This window comes from Stigmatopora argus, chromosome 10 (assembly GCF_051989625.1).
Source record: "Stigmatopora argus isolate UIUO_Sarg chromosome 10, RoL_Sarg_1.0, whole genome shotgun sequence".
NCBI classification, from domain to species: domain Eukaryota; kingdom Metazoa; phylum Chordata; class Actinopteri; order Syngnathiformes; family Syngnathidae; genus Stigmatopora; species Stigmatopora argus.
Genome location: NC_135396.1, coordinates 11,715,957 through 11,730,881, shown reverse-complemented (window position 1 = coordinate 11,730,881; position 14,925 = coordinate 11,715,957). Strand labels below are relative to the sequence as shown.

Genomic DNA, 14,925 nt, shown 5'->3' with positions numbered 1-14,925 from the left:
TGAGAAGATAGCAAATGACTTGTTTAAACAATCAATCAATGGGAAGACCTGAGAAACTACTTTTCTGGTAACACAAACATGGGCAAACTCCCGTCTCCTAACAAACTATTATTGAACCAGTGATTATTTCAATCAAATGATAAATGTCTTCCTTGCAAAGTCTTCACAGATTTTTTTTTTAAACACGTATTCAATCCACTCATAAAAATGATAATTCAATGCAGATCCTGCAAGTAAAATTATATATTTAAATACACATTTATTGAGCTTGTAAACAAACCAAAATAGGTTAAATGCCAATAGAGTGGAGATCCTGTACACGCAAATTCTAATTTTAAAAATGTTGGCTGGACATTTGTTTTAGTATAATTTATTAATCACAGTCCCAGTAAAATAAAGATCCTATTGACCAATGCAGAATTAACAAGTCCAACAGCTGTATATGTGGCAAATTTACTTGGCACTTCAATCTCTTTCCGCATTCTTGCACTCTGGTCGTATTTTGGAATTCTGTACAACCAAAACAACAAAAGCAGGCTGACTGTTTTGATGACCTGCCGGGTGCCGACTAATGTTACCGTTCCAATAAAGAAGCGGGCAGTGCCACACGCCAGTGTATATGATGTCAGCGTGGGTAAGGGCACAGGCAGAATCCCTTGGGGCTCAAATGTCTCTCCTAACTGTTTGTTAAGCCAATATCCAACAGAGCATCCTGCCCCGACTCCAAGGATGGTCGTGGTGTCTCCTCGTGTGGTGCTGTAATGGTCCAAGTCTGGGTATGTATAGCTTAGAAACAGGGGCAGAATTAATGCAATGATTGGCGACATGGTGCTGGTGAGCTGGAACTGGTCAAAGGCTTCCCAGAAGGGATGAGTGAGGAACAGTAGAATTGCTGAGATCAAAACTCCACAGATGACATCCTGAAAGAAGAAAGGAATAATTGCCAATTAATATCATTGTTTAGAACTGTTATATCTGTTACACGTGCATATTACATTTGCTTATATGAATGTTATTGAATTCTCCCTTATCTGTGGTTATACTCTTTTAATTTTTTCCCTTTCACCAAATTTAGTGGACCCCATCATATTCACTGTGTGCACACAGATTTGGGAAAACCTCTGCTATTTGCGGAATTGCACCATTCCTGATTTCCTGTAATGTGGGGGGAGAAATCATGAATTGGAGCCATATGGTACTTTAATTTTTTGTTATGCAGCAGGTGCATTTTTTATAACTACAACTGCTCTGGGGCAGAGTGACAGAAGCGAGGCAAATAGTTTTAGTGAATATTAGTGTTTGGCTCCTTCAATTATAGCCATTAACAGCAAACATAAAAAAAAAAAAATAATATTGAATTTTTGCATCAAGGTTCTTAAAGCAGGAATTTCTGGTTCTACCAACATTTAGGGAATAGTTAGCAAACAGCAGATGATGGTGCGTTTAAAACTTCAGACAGTTTAAATAGGTGCCAATGAATAATGTATTCACATTGACCTTGAATATTTAATGCCGAATGAATGAGCGAGTGCGACAAGCTTACCAAAATTGAGTGCATGCCAGTGTAGAGACGGCTCAAGCACACCATCGTTGACAGTGACACAGCCATCAGTAGACCGATCTCGAACTGAAACTGATATGAGGAGGAATACAAAAAACAAACACAACTTATGTAACACTCCTGTTAACTGGGCTTTAGAAAATAAGGCAAATGTGTCTCGTGAAAGCACAATAAGGTAATGCTGTACGTTCCTTTTTAGTTTGGGATCTTCCATTCGTCCATGTGCTGATCAAGTCTTATTTTCGACTCACTAATTTTACTCCCCTGACCCTCCATCCTCTCTTCCTTTACCTAATGCCTCTGGTTTTGTTCATCCTCTATTTCAATAAGTTAGATGAGAAGCATTTATCCACCTCCATCCTCCCCTTCTGTGCACCAGCTTCACTGTTCTGCCTTTTTTCCTCCTATGTCTTTTCCTGTCTGGAAGCAGCTGGAAGCCTATTCACAAGTAGTTCATGAAGAGCATTTCTTCTTTCCCCCCTTTCCAATAGCCACAAAGAACACCAGGAACAGCAGGGGGCCGCCCTATGATTGACTGCAGTGACCTCTGACCTGCTCCGGGAAGTTGCCCTGAGGCCTTGTAGTCATTCAGTAGCCTTTTCAATAGTCCACTACTCATCTGTAGCATTATGTGCTTTTTTTCCATGGAATCCTTTACGGCTCAAATTAAGTGATGTACTACTCATGAATGTGTTAGAAGATTTGTCCAACCTTGGGAAAAGTCTTTTACGAAATTTCGGTCCCCAGTATGCTGAAAAAAGACCCACAAATTACCATCACGGCTGCAGCACCCAAAGTGTTAAAAAATGAGCCCAAAGCACTCACATTTTCATGAAAAGGTTGTTCATTCAGAGCAGACTTTAATGAACAAAATCCATGATGAAGTTGCTGAGTGTTGTATTGACTGACACGTTGGTATAGTGGGAGCGAGAAAGAGGCCAAGGAGTCGTGAAGAGGTGGAGGCGGGATGTAGACTGACAGTCATTGACTCCCGAGTCTATCAGGATGGCAAACAGTAGCTTGACGGCGGGTGGACTTGATGGAGAGTGATGGCAAGTGCAGGTCCCGCCCCTCCCAGCCCTTTGTCCATTCCCACAGTTAAGGCAGTTTGATGGACATTGGAGTCGGGTCACTCACCATTCTGCCACTTGGTGAAAAAAGGAGGAAGCTCCCATCTACTTTAGTAGACGACATAATTCTTGTAACCATAAGAGAGCAAGTGAATTTTATCCTCTATAGACAATATCAAATATGTAGTTTATTGTAACTCAATTGATTGTGTCAACAATTAAGTATAATTAGGATTACGATCTTATTTTGTGGTTTATACAATGCCTACTGTTACCTTTTTTTCCTGTGTGTAATTAAACAGTCACAAGCTTTATCTTTATGATAATTTAAAACTATTAATGATGATAGTTCCACCTATTTGCTGAATTCTTAACCCATATGTAGCTTTATTTCTGTTTAAGAGCAAAGTCTAAGACACACAGGCATTAAATTGAGCTAGTTCTGTTTGAAGCAAGTCTGGATCACAAATATTATTCTATGCTCACCTGGATTCTGGAAGGGGCACTGATTAAGAGTGTAAAAGAGATTGCGGTGGCGGCCATGGCGTGTGTCGAGGGCAGCCCGTATTCCGCATCAACACGCATCTCCAGCTTGACCACGGGCGGGGAACTTGGACGGGGCAACTTTAGGATGTCTTTCATGACCTGGCCGATGTACATGACCAACTGAAATTGAGGAAATGTACTTTAATCCATGTGATGTTATCATGGATGTCATTTGGAGAAAAAAAATTGCCATTGATCAATATAATTCTACCCTCTGCAAACTTTTTCAATAGGAACACTAGCACACATAAACTATTCTGCATTTTGCAAATATATTGATCCACTAACTCAAAACTGGCTAAAAAAGAGCAATAGAAACAGAGGTTGCAAAATCCCAGATGGCATAACTGAATGGTCCAACTAAACATCTTCATCAGGCTAAATACACGCCACTGAATAAATGATTAAAATGTCAGCAGTTTAAACCATATGAGCTGTGCTGGTATAGTACAAAAAAGAAGCTGATGATAAGGGGAGACGTTTCCGATGAAAGATGCTTAACATGGTGGGTTCAAAGTTCGGCCAAAATGTGCAGGATACAAGTGAGTAGGTAAACTTTGAATATGCATGTTGCTAAAAATGCCGTCACCACTCTTTTACTCAAGTGCCCTTGGAGAAGCAGCCCACTCAGTTCAGTTATATTTAAAGCGCTGCCTTTTATATTTTATGAATGGCTGACAGCGGGGGCCATCGACGCAGTCTGGAGACTTAAAGCGTATGGCAATATTGTGTTTAAAGAAAGAATATTTTTACTTGCGATTAAAATAGTGAAAAATATAATCAGAAAATGTTTGTTGCTGAGTATAAAGGAATTGTGCAGGGTGGCAAGAGAAAAAAAGGTTAAAAGTAGTACTTAATAGTACACTCATACTATGTTCAAATTATCACATATGTTAAGTGTAATATTTGAGTACAATGTTTTTTTTTCTCCCTGAAAATGGTTTTGCAATATTTCTGCTATTATTTATCATCAAGGCTATAAGTCTCACACAGGGTTGATGATTTCATTCCCAGGTAACACTTATCAACTTATTAGATGCCAATAATGGTGACAAACGAACCAGATTTCCTAAAAAAAAAATGTTTCTTTTACATTAATCACATAAAAACGCAATATTACCACTTTTATATCATCACAACACTTAAATGAAAAAAACACCAACAATCATTCCACTGTTCTAACAGCTGTCATTAAGGGCAACAGACATCCCATGAATTAAATTAGAATTTCTGAAACATGAAATTCATTGCCAGCCATTCAATTAAACTGAATTTTAAGTCTATTGCTGTCATGCAGTGAATGAGTTGAAGGATAATAACTTGTTTGTTCCATTTTATGAAGCAAGTCACGTTGGTCATGCATGATTGGGGAACAGAAGGATCTTTTAGATGATGAGCAACAAGCAGGTTTTTAAAGCATGCTTTGGTATCTGGAGTGCAAATAATCTCACATTATTGGATACTCTAAAGACTTACAGTCATGCACAAGTAAGTGAGAAAGTAGAAAAGCTAAACAGTTTGCTCCCACATCCCAAAAATATGCAATTTAGGCTAGTTGAACATTCTAAATTGCGCCTAGGTAAGTGTCGCTCGAATGGTTGTCCGTTTCCTTGTGCCCTGCGATTGGCTGGCCACCAATTCAGGGTGTCTCCCTGAATTTTCATTTATGTATAACATTTGTACCCTAGTAAATACTTTAATTTTCCTTGAGCAAAAAGCATGACAATTTTATATATCTAATATAGCGATTACACCCCAGTGCATTTAAAACGTATTAGGGATATAAATATTTGCATCAAACAACACTACACACAGAATCGCAACTGGTACCATGAAATGGGCAATACACAGAGGCCAGGCAATGTTGAGCCCATTAAGCATGGCTGACCTCATCTATTCACTGTGGCTACATTAATACAACAACACATACTGTGCGCCCAGTCATCCTCTTCTATGTCCCCTCCCCTGCGTTTAAACAATGCGGCGCTAGTACGTGCATGAAATGATATCCCCCCTGCCCCATTACTTCCACCACCCAAGCCACACATTATTTCACATTATATTCAGCTGTCTATGGTTTTCTGCGATGCCAGTAAATCTTTAACTGGTGCCTTTGTAGAAGTCGCGTTAAAGGGCTGACCTGGGGACGTCTGGTCGCATTACGAGGTGTCGAGAGTTCAAGACACAAGGAGGTGTGTGTCATTGTGTGTTTCTGATTATGGCCAGGGTAAAGTTGGACTTTGATCTGTCAACAAGAAGAGAGCACTGGAAGACGGGTGTGTGTGTGTGTGTGTGTGTGTGTGTGTGCACCATTATAGTCCAGAGAATCGTCATGCAAATGTGTTTGTCCATTCTCTAGTTGTGGTTTAAATCATACCATAGTAAAACATAACTCATATAAGAAATGTTAAAGATATGACTTTTGTGTACTTGTATTAGAGACTGCAACATTTTGTCAATAATTATAATATTTTGATTGTTAGTGTAATTGAAATCAATAGAGAGCATCTGACAGCATATTCAATATACACCGAAAACTTGGATGGAACCTGGTCTTACTGAGGGGGATCCATTAAGGGGAAGGGATTCTTTATAACCAATGGGCAGGTAGAGGGATGATAGATAAGTCAAAGTGTGTTAGGTGTTGGCTTTTGGGGGTTTAGTTAGCATTTCTAGTCTTGGCTTATTCTGTGTGTGACGTGTCCTTGTGATTGCCCACTTCGTTTACCTGTCGTTTCCCTAACCCTGTTGTCTCTTCTGCTCACTGCCTCTTTTGTCCACCCATGCCTTTCTAGTAATTGTCTTGTCAACTCGTGTTATTGAAAAACACAAATGGAAAGAACAAAGGCAATTTTAGTCATTGAAAAATGCAAAAGGAAAAAACAATGTCATTTGTTTGTTGTACCCAATCATGCAGGATTCAATGTTTACTTGTGCACAAATAACATTCGTAAAATGTGTTCAGTTGTTGGCCTGAGTTTTTTTTTAATGTTGGGGGGAGGTGGCAGGCAGGGACAACATAATACAAAGACCCCCATGACCATTATATTAGTCCATAAGCACAATGGTGGGTTGTTGTTCGAAGTGCATGGCGAGGCACCCTCGAGGATGACAGCCCAAATGGCTCCCAGTGGGAGAGAACTTCCATCTAGAGATGAGGCCTATAAAACAATGTGCTGGTACACTAGAGGGAGGAGAACTCCGAGGAAAGCTGGTAATGGCTAACTAGAGGGAGGAGAATTGGTGTTTTTAGCCTAAAGATGAAGCGAGGGTACGTGTGTGTGTAGGAAAAGAGTTCACACAGGGGCCTGGTGTAGCCAGGGTGGCAATAAGAATGCTGTCTGCTGCCCTTAGGGGGCTACGCAAGGGGTTCAGGCATAGGGCACCCACTGAGCGCTTGAGGAAGTGACACAAAGGGCAGAAAAACACATACATTCTGGTTTCTCTCCCCAAAATGTGTAATCTTTTTTTTCTAAAAACATTATGATTCAATGTGTTCTCATCTTGTGACATCTTCAAAAATGGGAAAAAAATCTAACCAGGTAAAGTCTTTCTTTCTGATGCTCTCATGTATGCCCTCTTAGTCAAGGGCCTGAGCAGTCTGGCCCCAGTGGACCATCGCCCGGGGATATATGAACAAGCATGGTGTCATAGACAGGTCGTTGGAGGGAGTACAAGGATGAAAGGAGGTTGAAAGGTGAAGAGGGGGAGATGAGACTCCAGAGGGAAGAGAGGATGCTTTGTGTAAGATGGGACATCCAATTGAAGGCTGGTACAAGGGTACTCTTAGGTGGTCAGACTGATATGTCCACAACTGCACAGACACACGTGATGTGTCCAAAATACTCCAGAACTGCTGGAACAAAAGATATTTTTCAAACCCAGGCTGCAGTGCAAGTTTTCCCTTTCAATCTAATCCAAGAGTGTCAGACTCGGGTTGGTTGGCGGGCCGCTTTAACGTCAACTTGATTTCACGTGGGCCGGACCATTTTAGATATAATATTTAGATTTTTTTTAATAAATGGATTAAAAGAACTGGATTAAAAGCCCTGAATATTCAGTTTTTTTATAGAGCTAAAACAATGTTTATTTTAGCTTTTTTAAATATATTTTTAGATTCTACAAAATGATTTTTGAACTAAAAACACAGAAAAAAATCGATTAAAAAATTACAATTATTGATTTAAAAGGGGGAAAATCAGTAAATTTAATATACATCTATACTCTTCATTTTAATTTGATCCTAAAACAGAAAGTTGGCACTCATGATTTACTTTCCCGGGCCACACAAAATGATGCGCGGTGAACCAGATTTGGCCCCCGGGCCGCCACTTTTAGACATGTGATCTAATCACTGTGGAATATATATACTGGAACTGTGAGACCAGTGCTCTGCAGCCAATGAAATCTTACCCACATAATTTAATTGTGTACAGATATCCTCTGTGTCAGGTCATCAAGAAATGAGCAGAGGGCATGATGATACAATTAATGACAACAGACTTGCTTAGGAGAAGGATCTTCCGTTATGCATAAAGTATCTTCAAGTAAAACTAAACAACATACACCTTGAGCACCCGAAAGAAGAGGCGAGAATTTTAGCAGCATACTTATGCATAGTTCAAATGAGAACACACTTGATACACAATGACCCTTGCTAATATGAATGATTTATGTATTTAATTACGGTAAACAGACACACTTCTCTCAGTATAGTATATATATTTTGACTCACAGTCCACATGTTAACGAGGCGTCGACAGAGGAAGGGGTCCAAGTTCCAGTGTATACAAGGCAGGCAGGTGATATAAAAAACTTCATGCCCAAGACTAGCAGACAACAGAAAAAGGAAATGCAGCAGCAGGTTCCTCACTTCATACTCAGGTTTGCTGCAGCCCTATCATAAAGGGAACAGGAAAGAATGCTTGTTTATATATATATTATCTAGTAGTTGTCACTCAAAGAACTAGTCTGTGATAAAAAAAAAAGAAGTCAAATTTTATGTATTTTTTAAAGAGCTGGTTAAGAAAATTGTAATTTAATCAGTTTGAGACTACATTTTTACAAATGTAAAAAAATAAATTAAAAAAAAAAAAATAGCAAACAACAGGCAGGCAGTCTGATTAGGCTTGCTTTAAACAGAGAAAGCAAGACAAACTAGAAAAGCCAGTCAGTTTGAATCACATTTCTACTGAACTCTTTCATCGTCTTTTTTATTTTTAAATTAATTATATAAATGCTACCTAGATTAAATGTCCCCCCCCCAAAAAAAAAACCTTTTAAGACTTACAGTACACACTTCTTCCTTGCATTGATAGTTGGAATTGTTGTCCTGACAGTCCCATGTTGTCTTATGTAAAGCACAGGAATGGCTCATTTGGCCGGGGGCTTGAGCGTGCACCGTCCTTGGACTGCGACGTTTCGGTGCGATCAAGTAAAGTCCGCATCCTCTCTGAAAGGCCGCCACAAGCTCCGAGTCTTGCAGATACGCCAGGGCCTCCAGCTTGGCGGTTGAAAAGGCTTTGTGCGCTCGTTGGAGTTGTTTTGCAAAGAAACCAGTACACCTGATTTGAGCAAGCGTGGCTAAGCGCACGGTTGCAGCTGATCTAAGTCACAGGTGCACGCGAGTGGGCGGTGCTCTGCAGACAAGGGAACAACCGGTAGACTCCAATGGGTCTAAAAGTTGATCACACTTTTAGTAAACATTTGTGATTGTTTAAAAAATACCTTATTTCGCTTTTTTTGTAAGACTCTGATAATATTGGAGCAATAGTGCAACATCATTTCAGCTGATGTAATAACGTTTTCAAGCTATTTCCATTGCTTTATATTTCTTCCCTCTGCAAACAGACTGATTTTCATGAACATGTTTGACTGGATCAATTTTGAATATTGACTTTTTAAATTTAAACACTGCGACTGACTGGCCACCGATTCAGAATGTCCCCTGCCTGGTGCCCTTAGTACCCCCAGAGACCCTTATGAGGATAAGTGGTTCAGAAAATGAATCAATGAATGAAATTTAAACACTTGGCTATGATTGCCTGTTAGTGAGTGGTGGGCAATTTTTTTATAGCAGTGGTGTCCAAAGATCCTCGATTACAGGTGGGTCCTCAGTGTGTGGTGTTTGCATGTTCTCCGCAGGCTTGTGTGGGTTTTTTCCGGGTAGTCCGGTTTCCTCCCACATTCCAAAAGCATACGTGATAGGCTAGTTGAACACTCTAAATCAGCGGTGTCAGACTCGGGTTGGTTCGCGGGCCGCGTTAACGTCAACTCGATTTCATGTGGGCTGGACCATTTTAGATATACATTTTTTATAATAAATGGATTAAAAGAACTGGATTAAAATCCCTGAATATTCAGTTTTTATAGATCTAAAAGAATGTTTATTTTAGCTTTTTTTTAAATATATTTTTAGATTTTACAAAATGATTTTTGAACTAAAAACACAGAAAAAATGATTAAAAATTACAATTATTGATGTAAAAGGGGGAAAATCAGGAATTTAATATACATCTATACTCTTCATTTTAATTTGATCCTAAAACAGAAAGTCGGCACTCATGATTTACTTTCCCGGGCCACACAAAATGATGCGGCGCGCCAGATTTGGCCCCCGGACCGCCACTTTGACACATGTGCTCTGAATTGTCCCCTTGGCATGAGTGTGAGCGTGAAAGGTTCTCCGTCTACTTGTGCCCTGCGATTGGCTGGCCAATAATTCAGGGTGTCCCCAGCCTGGTGCCCATAGTTAGCTAGGATATGCTCCAGCACCCCCGTGAGGATAAAAGATTTGGAAATGTAATGAATATATTTATGGTTTTGTTAAGTATCTGTATGTATGTATTTATATATTCTTAGTCACGATTACAGTGCTTTGGTGTAAAGTTGAAGTCGTAAAGCCAGTGCAAGAGGTGTTTTTTCTTTTTCTTTTTTTTTCCTCCTTCCGGGCAGCCGATTCGTGCACAGTCACCATCGGTCAAGATCACCGTGTCTTTTGCTGGACTTAACGGCGACACATACGGCCGCCCCCACCACGGTGCGTGGATGAGCCGTGTTTAGTCAGTCACGCAGAGCACCATTACATCATCCGTTCCCACCCGCTGCGAAGACGAAATGAGGGCATTGGAATATTTAAGCGGCACCCCGAGCGAGCATCTAGGTCGGATCAGCCGACGCCCTAAACTAAACGCTCTGCATCAAGGATAGAGAAAGCAGACGCCGATCGAATCTGCGGGGATGATGGCGTTTCCCTGAGCCCAACGGAGAGGAGGGGGAGAGGAGGATAGACGTCAGCATCTGTCCGCCTGCTCCCTTTGTGTTCAACAGAGAATGTGAATGGCGAAAGATGACATGGCAGTGGTAGATTTCACATCAAACGGAGCGGAACCCCCCCTGCCGCCTCCGTCCGCCTTCCCCTACGAGGAGTACGAATGCAAAATTTGCTACAATTACTTCGACCTTGGCCGACGGGCGCCCAAGATCTTGGAGTGCCTGCACACGTTCTGCGAGGAGTGCCTCAACACGCTCCATCTCCGGGAGGAGCGGCCATGGCGCATCAGCTGCCCCGTGTGCCGCCATCGGACGCCGGTGCCGGACTACCGGATCCAGAACCTGCCCAACAACACCAAGGTGACGGAGGATTTCCCTCTCTACATCGACTCCGACCCCCTGCCCCAGGATGCTTTGCCGCCGTACCCTCCCCCGCTTCATCCGGCTCTCATCGCCCTCCGCCGGGAGGAGGCGTCGGGGGCGTTGGGGGCGTCGGGGGCGTCCAGCGCCAGCCAGAGCCAGGCGACCCCATCCACTACCGTGTCCACGGCCACCACCATCTCCCAAGACTCGGTGCGCTACGACAGCTGTCAGAGCTGCAAAAGAGTGGCTTTAACCACCGGCTGCGTGTGTGTGATCTTCTCCTTCCTCTCCATGCTGGTGTTGCTCTTCATGGGCCTGATCTTTGTGCACAGTCATGGCATGCCTCCCTCCCCGTGGGGACCTATTTGCTTATCCGTGGCCAGCATTCTGGCCATGTTCTCCGTGGTGGTCACGTGGCTCATCTGCTGGCTTAAATACAGACCGGACCACGAGACGGGTCGCTCAGCTACCACCGGTAACTCTCGGAGGAACGCCTGAGCCAGTTCGAGAAACTGTGTTTTGATGTACAGACTGCCATTCTCCTTTGCCCCTTTACCTGTTTCCTTGGGTTTAAAATCACCCTAAATGGCCTTCTATTGGGATTGGAAACACCCAAAGGCCTTTGTGTCGATTAGAACCATAGGCTGAAATCGTTTTGTCATCCAAATCATAGGACGGAGTGACTTGACAATGAATTTGAACCACTAGGACTTAAATTATTTCTGGTCTAACAACCCTAACTTCTTCCAATGTATACATTTTCATGCTCTTTACTGTATGACAACTGATAACTGCAAATTAAGTTGAAATTTCCCTTGGATCTTATGAGTTATTGATGCACACTTTTCGCCTGCTTTATTGACTGTCCCTGCAGGGGGGCACTGTTTCCATTTTTTTTTCTCTCAATGAAAAGAGCACATTCAGGATTTCCTATTTGGTGAACTTTAGAGGGAAAGACAACACCTTTAATTTGGTTTAATACGTTGAAAATACAGAATTTCAGATTTTTCAAAGTAAAATAAAATCAGTCTTTCCAGGAAGTGGTCGTCCGACATGATGACAGATGTTTTATCAGTGCTGGAACTATTTTAGCCAATCAAATGTGAGTACCCCCAATTGCTCACGCTAGCTAATGACCTCATTAATACCCATTAACACAAGCACTTGTGCTCAACTTTATCAGCGTGTGTTTTATACTCACATGGAACTGCCACGCCTGTAAAATGTAGTATCTTGTTTGTGTTAAATCTTATTTTCCTCATTATTAGATGAATTTATACTAGGTGTTATCTTTCCCTTTAATTAAATAGACACTCGGCCATAGTTGATGACCCATCACTCTATGCTTGTCAATACTGTATGTACATTTTGCATGCTAGACTATTGAAAGATGAGGACCGTATTTTGTGATTTTGCTTTTTCTAAGAAGAGTGATTTTGTATTTCTGACCCGTGTGCCTCACCTTGTTGCTAACTGGAGCAACCTTTACTGCGATCATCAACATGTTGTGCACTCCCATGACTGGGGCTTTTAGTATTTATAGTGCAGCATTTATACATAAATTTGCAACATTGTGTGGATTCAGACACTTTTTTTTTTTTTAAATGTCAACTTTCTTTCATGATTTTTAAGGGTTCAGTAGTGAAAACATTACTAAGAATCTTGAATTGACTAATCTATTCTGGAAATCTGTCATGGAGTATCCAAAAATATGTAATTGAAATTGCTTATACAATCAGATTGATGTAGTGAGGCACTCAATAGCTATTCTACTTCATTGCTCTTGGCAGATGGAACACATAAGCACATTAGTGTATTCCTGTTTTTGAACCCAGTGTCAGCACTGCAGGGCTGCTAGAATTACAATCTTATCATTTGGGCACAATATTTTTTTTACTGGCCCAAAACTATGAAATTTCCATGAAACACAGATGAGATTAAGAGTCTAAATTTTCAAGTCTTGCTAACTTCACATGGTTCAAACATTGATTTCAATCTTCCTATTGCTTAACCTTCTTCCAACTCTTCCCTGTTCAGCACTTTCCCCTTTTTTCAACTTGTTACGGGGTACATTTTCAAATGTGAACACATTGTATTTATTTCCAAGGACCTAACTTATTGTTGGCTTTTAAGAGAGTATGTGGTTGCTGTTCAAGTTAAGTACCAAATATATTTGCACAGTGAAATGTTCTTTATGTTCTGTTTTGCAAACATATAAGTACGTTTCACTAATGAAGCAAAAATAAATATAGACAACACAGTGAATTGTTGTTGATTTGATTTTATGTATAATTCAGTGTGTGTTATTTCTCATGGTTTTATTATGATATTTTAAATATCAGATAAATAATTGATCTATCATGCTTACCCTCCTGTGTGCTGGCAATATCTAAAATTTCCACTATGCCTCAAATACGCCCCCTACTGTCAAAATGTATGAACCTGGCTCAAAGATGGTGCTCAAACTTATTCTCAAAGAAACATTCTTTCATAATGGCTTTTATGTAATACTGACCAATTATGAGTGTGTTTCATTGAAGTCACCCAGAAAATTCTCCATCTCCAAATTTTTGAACGTCGATTATTCAATGCCATCAAATAGATGATAAACAAGTAAAGTACTGGACGAATACAGAAAATTCGAACATGCAAACCTCATAAACTTCAACCACCAGGCTTGGACGGTCTTCCCCCATTCGTTCACACTTTTAACATAAAAAGTTGAACAAGTCCAGAAACATTCTATTCCCATGTCATGTCTGATTCTTTAAAATTGCATTTTTTTTATTTTACTTTTTATAGGCATTTGGTTATGACTCATTGCTGTGCGTGTTAAAAAAAGGTAAGAGGAATTGAAAAAGAACATATACACACACTGGTTGCTAATTTGATTGTGTCCATGAACATCATATACAAACTTATTAGAGACGTTCAAGATTTAAGCAAGCATGAATATTTACTGACATTTACTCTATTGATGAATACATTACCCTATTAAGTAACTTCAAACACAATATCTAACAAACGCCGGTTCATCTTTGGTTAATGTTTTTTGCTAGTATAAAACAATATTAATATTCAATATTAAACAGTGTAGGGAATTATATATATTTTACTTATTGTTTTCAATTTACTTTTGCATTAAATATGATTTTAAAATATTATTGAATATTTGATTTATTTATTGTACTTTTTCAAACTTTCCAGGAGGTCCCATACATTTAAAGGCATATTCAAATGGATGAAATGCAGAAAGCAATATATACAGAGGGTGCCATTGTATGACTATAACCAAAATTAATTGGACTATAATATGCTTGTAATTGGCCTCCATGCAGAGCATGTGATGCAAGTCATTTATTTCTCATCAAACCCAAATTCTGACTTTGAATTTCTCCCCCCTGCTAATGGATTGGACACGGAGATTCCATGTCGCTTTAAAAGAGCGCTCCGAAGTATACATCATCCCGCATGGTTCCCATTTGCCCTCTCTTTTTTCTTCACTCTTAATATCCAATTTCAATAGGACCACCGACTCCCTCCCAAATCGTCACGTTTGTCAGCGTCACGAATCAGGGCTCTCTTTGCCTTCTTTTTAGTGTTTTGTAAAAATCAATAATCAGGAAAAACACACAAGCACAATGTTGCCTATGCAAATGCCTTTTCGAACCTTACACAAACGTGGCAAATTATTATTATTATTAGTATTATCATTATTATTAGTAGTATCAGCATTATCACTATTATTATTATTTTGTTGATATTTTTGTTCTTTTTTTCTTTTCTTTTTTCTTTAGCAATTTCACCAATATAAAGTCACGAGGCAATCAAAAGCAAACTTCAATTTCCTCTCTTTCCCTCTTTGAAGTCTTCATGTTTCTTCAACTTGCATTCCTTATCATATGCCTGAAGGCATCTGTAAGCACACCCACGGCAGGTGAAAGGCCCCAGTTTGGGCTGATTATTTTAAACTTTACACTCACACTTTAGCTTTTGGACAGAATAAACAATATTTTCAAGAAGCTGAATGAATCCATGGAGTCCACATTAACCCCTTTTTGTGTAAGTTAAAGTAAATGTCCCCTCTTATGATGCAATCTTGGAGGAGAAATA

At 40.1% G+C, this 14,925-nt stretch overlaps 2 protein-coding genes across 3 annotated transcripts; one reads left to right on the top strand and one right to left on the bottom strand.

Annotated features, from left to right (window-relative positions):
- Positions 1-239: 239 nt before the first annotated feature.
- Positions 240-8,826, bottom strand: sgpp2 (sphingosine-1-phosphate phosphatase 2). 2 transcript variants are annotated; one of them, XM_077611110.1, is made up of 5 exons: positions 8,468-8,826; positions 7,913-8,074; positions 3,118-3,297; positions 1,544-1,633; positions 240-920 (listed from the first exon to the last, which is right to left on the bottom strand). In XM_077611110.1, the coding sequence occupies exons 1-5, from the start codon at positions 8,552-8,554 to the stop codon at positions 378-380; spliced, it is 1,062 nt and encodes a 353-aa protein (XP_077467236.1). In that variant the 5' UTR covers positions 8,555-8,826; the 3' UTR covers positions 240-377. The 2 variants fall into 2 exon arrangements, with proteins under 2 accessions (XP_077467236.1, XP_077467237.1); XM_077611111.1 differs by having other exon boundaries at positions 8,477-8,826.
- Positions 8,827-10,122: 1,296 nt separating this feature from the next.
- On the top strand, positions 10,123-13,077 carry rnf228 (ring finger protein 228). The gene has a single exon (XM_077612368.1). The coding sequence runs from the start codon at positions 10,516-10,518 to the stop codon at positions 11,308-11,310; it is 795 nt and encodes a 264-aa protein (XP_077468494.1). The 5' UTR covers positions 10,123-10,515; the 3' UTR covers positions 11,311-13,077.
- The last annotated feature ends 1,848 nt before the right edge of the window (positions 13,078-14,925 follow it).

What these genes read in the sequence shown, in the direction of transcription:
- sgpp2 (XM_077611110.1), bottom strand. Translation starts at nt 8,554, where the DNA reads ATGAGCCATTCCTGTGCTTTACATAAGACAACATGGGACTGTCAGGAC. An exon ending in GTGCCCCTTCCAGAATCCAG is followed by an intron (nt 1,634 to 3,117) that starts GTGAGCATAGAA and finishes TCCTCATATCAG; the next exon opens with TTTCAGTTCGAGATCGGTCT. An exon ending in CTGGCATGCACTCAATTTTG is followed by an intron (nt 921 to 1,543) that starts GTAAGCTTGTCG and finishes TTCTTCTTTCAG; the next exon opens with GATGTCATCTGTGGAGTTTT.
- rnf228 (XM_077612368.1), top strand. Translation starts at nt 10,516, where the DNA reads ATGGCGAAAGATGACATGGCAGTGGTAGATTTCACATCAAACGGAGCG.